Source organism: Octopus bimaculoides, chromosome 13 (genome assembly GCF_001194135.2).
Source record: "Octopus bimaculoides isolate UCB-OBI-ISO-001 chromosome 13, ASM119413v2, whole genome shotgun sequence".
In the NCBI taxonomy this organism is placed as follows: domain Eukaryota; kingdom Metazoa; phylum Mollusca; class Cephalopoda; order Octopoda; family Octopodidae; genus Octopus; species Octopus bimaculoides.
Genome location: NC_068993.1, coordinates 29583613 through 29592810, shown reverse-complemented (window position 1 = coordinate 29592810; position 9198 = coordinate 29583613). Strand labels below are relative to the sequence as shown.

Here is a 9198-nt window from a genome sequence, read left to right as displayed (position 1 = left end):
CACGCAAGATGTCGAAATATTGTTCACAAGATAGCAAATGGCACTCTTCTTTTAATTTTGACTATATCTTCAGGAGGAGTTACCTCAATCCTTTCTATATTAACCAAATGAAGTAGATTGACAAATTTATTTTTTGAACCAGTGGAAGACACGCAAGATGTCGAAATATTGTTCACAAGATAGCAAATGGCACTCTTCTTTTAATTTTAATAATAATAATAATAATAATAATAATAATATTTGGAGCGATGAAAAGACATTCAATGAAAATGCAGATTAGATTAGATGCACAGAGCTTACCAGAACAAGCATGAGAAGACATCACAATAGCAGACGTAAGGATAACATACAATGAAAATTCCCTGGTAAAGACCACATTTCTGGCTTGCATGGTTCCCATGCACACACAAAACGTTAGTTCAGCTATTCATTAAAACTATGAGAGATCCTAAGAAAACATCTGATTGGTTAGCAAGTGGTATTACTTACCTACTTCCAGAAAACAATGAAACCAAATTTTTCCAAAAGTATTGGCCCATAACCTGTCCGTCTGCCATGTATAAGATTTTAACATCCATACTCATGGAGAGAACATATGCATTTATGGAACAGAATATTTTCTCCACTGAACAAAAAGGGTACCAACAAGGCTCATATGGATGCAGACATCAACTCCTCATCAATCGCATGATCCTTGAGATCTGTCATAACAAACGCAGAATTCTCAGTCCCGCATGAATTGATTATAAAAAGGCCTTTGACAGCATACCACATTTATGGATCTTGAAATCACTGGATGTCTTCAAAATTTCTCCTGTGATTTAAAACTTCCTAAAGCACATGTCAGTGTGTAATATGAACCTTCAATTATACCATTCTAATGGAGTACTGACTTCAAACAATATTGATATCAACTGTGGAATTTTCCAAGGTGACTCACTTTCACCTTTAATTTTTTGCATAGCCCTAATACACCTTACAAGTGAAGCTAACAGAACAGGTGTAGGTATAAAATTGACTACAAGAAAATAAGCCATCTATCTTTTTAAGGATGGCTTAAATCTCTATAGCCAACATGATAATGAGCTTGAAGGCCTATTACATACTGTGAAAGCATTCAGTGATGACATCGGGATGGAATTTGGTTTTGAAGACCTCACATTCAGTGGTGTTGGATGTTGACAGTTATAAAAGAACTTGAGCAGGAACAAATTTACAAATTCCTTGGAATAAATGAGGGCTCTGGCAAGCATGAAAGAGATCAGAAATGAATGTTACAGGAAAGTGAGAGTAGTCCTGAAATTTTAGTTAAATGCATGTAACAAGATGTTAGCCATAAATTCCTTAACAGTTCCAGTTGTTATTTATAGTTTCAATATGTTGAACTGGAATATCAGTGAAATAAAGAAAACTGACAGACAAATCCGTAAGCTGCTGACTTGCAATAAGATACATCACCCAAAGCAGATGCAGATGCAGATTGTCTTTACCTACTCAGAGCTCAAGGAGGTCAAGGCTTGATCCAATTTGAAATCTCTTACAAAACCACCACAACTGGACTGGCTAAATATCTTGAAATACCTAATGGTTGGATGCTAAAACTTGTTGAAAAGAGAGACGTAAAAAGCTTCATTCTGTCTTGAAGGAGAACAAAAAATCTGTTAGTGAGTTCATGCATAATACCCAGGTTGAAAAGCATGATGGAAGTGCAACTGTTGTTGCAAAGAAGGTGAAATCAATGGCAGAAGAAAAAGCATTTGAATGGTTGGCTAATAGGTAGAAACAAAAACCTCTGCATGGCAAATATATGGCCTGTAGTAAACAAGCTGATATAAACCAGAAGCACACCCAACAGTGGCTACAGAGCTCAGGGCCAAAGGCATAGAGTGAAGGCTTTATCTTAGTTGACCCAAAAAAGTAAACCACTAATTTCTTGGTGTAAATTTTTAGCAACCTACAGAGTATAAATTAAGACATGACAGAGCTGGCCAATATCTTCATTGGTTAATATGTTGGCATTATAAAATCAAAACTTCTGATTAATTGTGCAAGCATCACCCTGAGGCTGTAACTGAGGGAGAAAATGTAATGATACTTTGGAACTTCCCAGTACATACAGACCAGACCATCAAAGCAAATAAACCAGATATTGTTGTGAAAGACCAAAACAATAAAATCTCTTTATCGATTGATATGAGCATACCTTATGATCATAATATTTTGGCAAAAGAATTTGATAAGCTCAGAAAATGTAAAGATTTGCTGATTGCAATCGAAAAAATGTGGTATCTCAAGACAGTTACAATACCAGTGATTGTAGGAACACTTGGAATGATCAAAAAAGGAACTGAAAATTATTCAAGGATGATCCCTGGATAACCATCCATGCAGGAAGTGCAAAAGATTGTTTTAACTGGTATGTCACATGCATTGAAAAGAGTGGTGTTGCTATGAATTTTTTCCTTCTTTCCTCTTTATTTTCTTTGTTTTCTTCTTTTCATATTTTTCCCTACTTAAAAACTTTTTTCTTCTTTCCTGTTTCTTTCTTTCTCCCCCTTTTTTCTACCACATGACTTTGTAAATGAACAAGCTGGCATGTTTATTTTAATTACCTATCAATGTATATAGTGAATTTCTTTGCCCCAGGTGTTGGGAAGATACATGGCAAGAAATGGAAACAAATCTGAAAGAATTTATTAATGATAATAAGAATAACATAACAATAATACTTTCTTTATTGGCCACAAGGGCCACACAAAACAAAAAGGATGATACAAAACAAAAGACAGTGGGGTTTTGAATGTAGAACATGTAAACAGCAAAACAATAATAGTTAACAAAATATTAAAGAATGAAAAATCTCCAAAAGTGGGGAGTTTTGCCTGGGAGCAACCAAGGATTCCCACATATACTGGATACCCTGATTGCCAAGGACACTTTAGACAGGCACTTATCTTCATTTTCTCTTGTCTACAGGTACATGATCAGAATATGTCTATCCACACAGGCCATCCTTGTTGCATTCACTACCCTTCCATCTCTACCCTTACCCCCCTTTTGAAATGGCACTTGAAAAAGTTGATGAGAGGAAAGTATGTCTTCAGTCTTTTCAACCTTGTTCACCACACTAACTCTTTCACCAGAACCACCAAAAAGAAAGAAAACTGAGTAACCTTCCTGTCCAAAAGAAGGAGAAGGTGATCCTCACAATGGATTTGGCCATCAGCCAGATCTACCCTGCATGTGACAACAGCTGTTCGACAAAGTTCTACAAGTCAACAATGCCTGTACATTGGATAAGTGTAAGCAGAACAGTTTTGTCACTCTGCGTACATTTTGGTCAGGTCTGCAGATGAACAGATGTTTTCCTCTAGAAAAGACAACCAAATTGATTTCTGCTGATGCTCAGAGATTTCCATTGGATGTAATTCCTGTTGCTTGCCACTAATCTATAGAACACCATTGACTGCATTGACCAACTGGCAGACAGCTGTGAGCATTTGGTGACACTTCAGGTAGCATGTGCCTTGTTTCAGTCCATACTTGATCTGAGACTGAATGAGCATCAATGAGACAGGATGTGGAAAATTCTGTTTCACAAATGGTGACAACACCTACTTACAATCAGGGAAATGCTGGAAATGTTGCAACTTGAGCACATGTCTGCATATCATTAGCCATGGCATGTCTAGTCCTCAATGTAGCAGCTACTGACAGAAAATAGTCTGTCTGACAAGCAGGACCTGTTCCTGTTACAGAAAGCAGAAGAGTAGTGCACCAGCTTGATCAGCAGTGGAACTGGGCAAGGGACAATGCTCAGGTGGTAGTTGATGATGGAGGTGATATGCATTCACTACCTCTGCCCAGCGTTTCAGGGACATCTTCCTCATGCCTAATTTCTTGGTGAGACTGGCAACCCTTCTCATCACCTCCCACAAGTTCTTGTCCACCTGAAGGTCTGAACCAAACCAGATCCTGAGCAATTTAACCAGTTCTGCCCAGCACCTCACAACACTGTTGAGTGCCAAGCTGCAGGCCCACTGACTTCTGGTTAATTTTTTCTCCTATCACCACTTCACACTCTGATAGAGTAGTGCCAATTACCTTGATTTCCAAGATGTTTGACACTATTACCTACTGACCACATAAGATTTGTATCTTTCACATCCTAGTTCCACCTCATCTCCAACCAACTGCACACCACATACAGTTTAGCAAAGTGCCATTGAAATTCTGCAAACATCTGCATGAATTTAAGCTTCAGCCATTATCTTTGCACAAAGCAAGCAATTTCAACCCCAGTGTTGACTGATACTTATCTTATCAACCCTGAAAAGATGAAAGACAAAGTTGACCTTGGTGGAATTTGAGCACAAAATGTGGAGACCGGCAAAATGCCACTAAGCATGTCACCCAGTGTACTAACAATTATAGTAGTAGTAGTTGCCAATCTATTGCCCTAGTCTGTCTTTCATCTTTTCAGGATGGAAGACATATTTGGGCTCACCAAGATTTTAATTCAGAGCACAAGAGCCAGAATGAATATCCATGAAGTACTTAATCTAATTTTAACAGCTCTGTCAATTTGCTGCCTTACTTAAAAGCAACATAGATGAAAAATATTCAGACATTATTACCTTTTATATAGATTGTTGTTTTTTACTATTTGTTTATTCCACATAAAGTTCTCTAGTCACCATCTTGGTCCAAACTAGGCAAAGTTCGAATGCCAACTGTTTTTTTCATCGGTCCTTTGCGAGGGTCCAAAACTCTGTGATTTTCTCTTATATTCCTGGAATATTTTCAGAAATACATCAATTACAAGTAAAAAAAAAAAAGGAAAAAAGGGTGGGGTGCAGGTATTTTTTAAAAACATGTTGAAGAATAAAACTAAAGCAGGCAGGAACTCTACCCTTCAGTTCTACAATGTTGAAACCTCTATGTAGTTGCTTGTTCTGCAAGAAAAAGCAGCCAAATTTCTCCTAAATTGTGCTTAACTATCTTTAAAAAAGAAAGATACGTTCAACAACCAAATCCAATGATGTAAACAATGGTAGCACTGTGTAGTTGATGAATGTCCTCTGTGAAATACTAATTTTGTGCTATTCAGGAAAAGTCCAACACTTATGTGAGATAAACATTGGCTTTATATATCCTTGTGATTCAAGGAAGATTAACATTTAGTTTTGAACATCTCATTCCTTCATAATTTAGTTCTGGCAGTTCCCACTGTCATCATTACCCTTAAATGGTATCAAATCACTTATATACTCTTCACAGAATTTTCCCTTTCTAAATTCATTCTTTTATTCTTTTCTTTTACTTGTTTCAATTACTGAACTGCAGTCATGTTGGGGCACTACTTTGAAGGGTTTTCAGCCAATCAAACCAACTCCAGTCTGGTGTTTATTCCATTAAGTCTGGTTTATGCTATCAACTATTAAGTTATGGAGATGTAAACAAATCTACACCAATTCTCAAGAGGTGAGGGACAAATGCAAATACATAAAAATATATCCTTACACACATTCACACACAGAGATGCAGAATAGAACGTGAATGTTAAATGATGAAATGATGATAACATATATGTGTATATCACTTTCAAGTTATCTCTACAGATAATCTATAGAAAGTTATGATGTTTTGTATACAATGACATGTATGTAAACAATGTGATTGAAGAGACAAAAATAGGTAATGGGTATATATGCATATTTTAAGAGTTATTGCTCCTTCTTTGGTACCATGTCCACAAACACACCGTTTAAATAGCCGCTAGCTAAGTTTAGCAGTGTAACGTTATTGGATAGACCAATTTATATATTAGACACATTCCTGGCATGATTTTTACAGCTGGATGACCTTTTTAGTGTGGACTGGATTCTTTTCACAAGGTACCAGCACTGGTAGGGTCACCCAGTAATTTGTAAGAGGGGGTGGGGAATTGGAGGAGGTGGCCTTGTGCCAGGTGATGAGAGGTTAGAGTATGACAGAGGGATAGAAACAGGTATCTTGTTGTTGGGAAGATACATGGTTACCCAGTCAGAAGGAGAGAGAAAGAGAGAGACAGAATAATTAAGAATGAGAGAGAGTGCAAGAAAATGAGAGCGCAAGAGAGAGAAGAGTGAGAGAGAGTGAGCCAGAGATGGTGGTGAAGTACCTGGAGTGGAGTGAATGCAGTGACTGGTGGAACCTGGGTATATACAGGAGGTAGGAACAACAGGATAATAGTGATACAGTGGGCAGGATAGTGAGGACAAGATTGGGGAGTGAGAGATAAGCATAAGCATAGTGCATAAAAAAGGGGAAATGTGAGGAAGAGAAGAGAAGATATAGTTTGGTTTAATGAGGTAGGGTGTGGGAAAAATTCTATTGTTACATGTAGGCGGAACACAGTATTTCAAGAACTGTTTCACTGAAATGAGCAGGACTATATCAGCATATTCGTCTCTCTTGCACACCACATCTGATGCCTCTTATACCCAACTTTTCTCTCAAGATGCTTACACTCTGTTGTACATGCACATCGACATACTAGCTTCAGTTCTTTCAAACCTATGCTTAACATAGGATGGAAGACATATTTGGGCTCATCAAGTTTTAATTCAGAGCACAAGAGCCAGGATGAATATCCATGAAGTACTTAATCTAATTTTAATTGCTCTGTCAATTTGCTGCCTTACTTAAAAGCACACAGGCATCATAAAGTCTACCTTTCACTCTAAGGGAGAGGCCCTTAGTTACCAACACAGGTAGGAGCTCTCTGAACTTTGTCCAGACTATTCTTATTCTAGCAGCTATGCTCTCAGAGCATCCACCACCACTACTGACTTGGTCACCTAGATAATAGAAGCTATCATCTACTTCTAGCTTATCTCCTGGCATTTGGTGGAGTCTATTTTCTGTACATTTTTAAAGTAGTACCTGTGTACCTTCTACACACAAAAACTGTCTTCCCTGTTAACTTCCTCTGATATTGCTGCACTTCTTATGTGTCCATAGCTTACATCAGGTACATCTTATGGAGTTTCTACCTATGCATTTTCTACATATTGATCAGGGCCATCTACCTGAAGGGATTTATGATTTGTCCACTTTCCTACGTACTTAGACTTTGGTTTTTGCTGAATTAATTCTAAGGCCCTTTGATTCTAGAACCAGGGATTCTCAACTGGGGTCCATACAGAATTTCTGGAGGTTCACAAATGAAATGCAGTAAATGGGAGTCCACAATGATTTTTCAGGGGCCACGGAAAATTGTACTTTAGACCAGTAGTTTCCAATGTGGACCCTGTACTGAGACGCAATGGTGCACTGAGACTAAGAAACTTGTTTAAAAAAACGCCCTGAAATATGATATTAGAAATCCAGCCTTTACTAAATTATTTACTACTTTACTTTTCAAAACATATATCTATGATATTTCTTGTGTCAGTTATCTCTTTCCCTCTCTCTCTTCTATATATGTATATACACACACACACATATGCACACACACATATGCACACACACATATGCACACACACACACAACCGCACACACACACATATCTTCATCATCATCATCGTTTAACGTTTGCTTTCCATGCTAGCATGGGTTGGACGATTTGACTGAGGACTGGTGAACCAGATGGCTGCACCAGGCTCCAATCTGATCTGGCAGAGTTTCTACAGCTGGATGCCCTTCCTAATGCCAACCACTCTGAGAGTGTAGTGGGTGCTTTTACGTGCTACTGGCACACGAGGGCCAGTCAGGCAGTACTGGCAATGGCCATGCTCAAATGTTTTTTCACGTGCCACCAGCACAAGTGCCAGAAAGGTGACGCTGGTAACGATCACGCTCAAATGGTGCTTTTTACGTGCCACTGGCACGGAAGCCAGACAGCTCCTCTGCAATGATCATGCTGGATGGTGCTGTTAACGCTCCACTGGTATGGCTGCCAGTCATCAAATTTAGTTCGATTTCGATTTCACTTGCCTCAACAGGTCTTCGCAAGCAGAGTTCAGTGTCCAATGAAGGAGAGGTACTCATATGTGGGCTGGCTACACCCCTAGCAAAGGCCATGGGTCATGATCTCACCTGGCTTGCCAGGTCTTCTCACGCACAGCATATTTCCCAAGGTCTCGATCACTAGTCATTGCCTTGGTGAGGCCCAATGTTCGAAGGTTGTGATTCACCACCTTATCTCAGGTCTTCTTGGGTCTACCTCTTCCATAGGTTCCCTCAACCACAAGGGTGTGGCACTTTTTCACACAGCTATCCTCATCCATTCTTGCCACATGACCATACCAGCGCAATTGTCTCTCTTGCACACCACAACTGATACTTCTTAGGTCCAACTTTTCTCTCAAGGTACTAACATTCTGTAAAGTATGCACACTGACATTACACATCCATCGGAGCATACTGGCTTCATTCGTTGCAAGCTTACGTATGTCCTCAGCAGTCACGGCCCATGTTTCACTGCCATGTAGCATGGCTGTTCATACATATGCGTCATACAGTCTGTCTTTTACTCTGAGTGAGAGGCCCTTTGTCACCAGCAGACATAAGAGCTCTCTAAACTTTGCCAAGGCTATACTTATTCCAGTAGCTACACTTGCAGTGCACCCTCCTCCACTACTGACTTGGTCACCTAGGTAACAGAAGCTATCAACTACTTCTAGTTTTTCTCCCTGGAATGTGGCAGAAGTTGTTCTCTGCACATTTTCAGTGTTTATTGCTCCTGAGCATCTGCTACGTACTAAAACTATCTTCCCAGTTAGCTTTCCTTTGATATTGCTGCACCTTTTATGTGTCCATAGCTTACACTGGGTACATCTTATAGAGTTTATACCTACTCCTTTTCCACAGATCGAACAGGGCCATCTACCTGAAGGGGTTTGTGGTTTGTTTGCCTTTCTACTTATTAGGACTTTGGTTTTAGCTTGGTTGACTCACATGAAACTTCTTTAGTTCTGATAGTGACTCAGCTATTAGAGCAAGATCATCAGCATAGAGGAGCTCCCAGGGGCATCATGTTTTGAATTCCTCTGTTATTGCCTGGAGGACTATGATAAATAGGAGGGGGCTGAGGACTGAACCTTGGTGGACCCCTACCTCTACCCGGAATTCTTCACTGCACTCATTGCCAATCTTCACCTTACTGACAGCGTCCCTGTGCATGGCTCGCACAGCTCTCACTAACCATTCATC

The 9198-nt window shown here is 39.4% G+C and overlaps 1 protein-coding gene across 1 annotated transcript in view; it reads right to left on the bottom strand.

Annotated features, from left to right (window-relative positions):
• Positions 1-9198, bottom strand: part of LOC106870161 (uncharacterized) — a 299949-nt gene that overhangs the window by 69707 nt on the left and 221044 nt on the right. Inside the window, exon 8 of the mRNA XM_052972248.1 lies at positions 4638-4792. Coding sequence (XP_052828208.1) covers positions 4690-4792 — 103 coding nt within the window. The 3' untranslated portion in view covers positions 4638-4689. The remainder of the gene's footprint in view (positions 1-4637; positions 4793-9198) is intronic.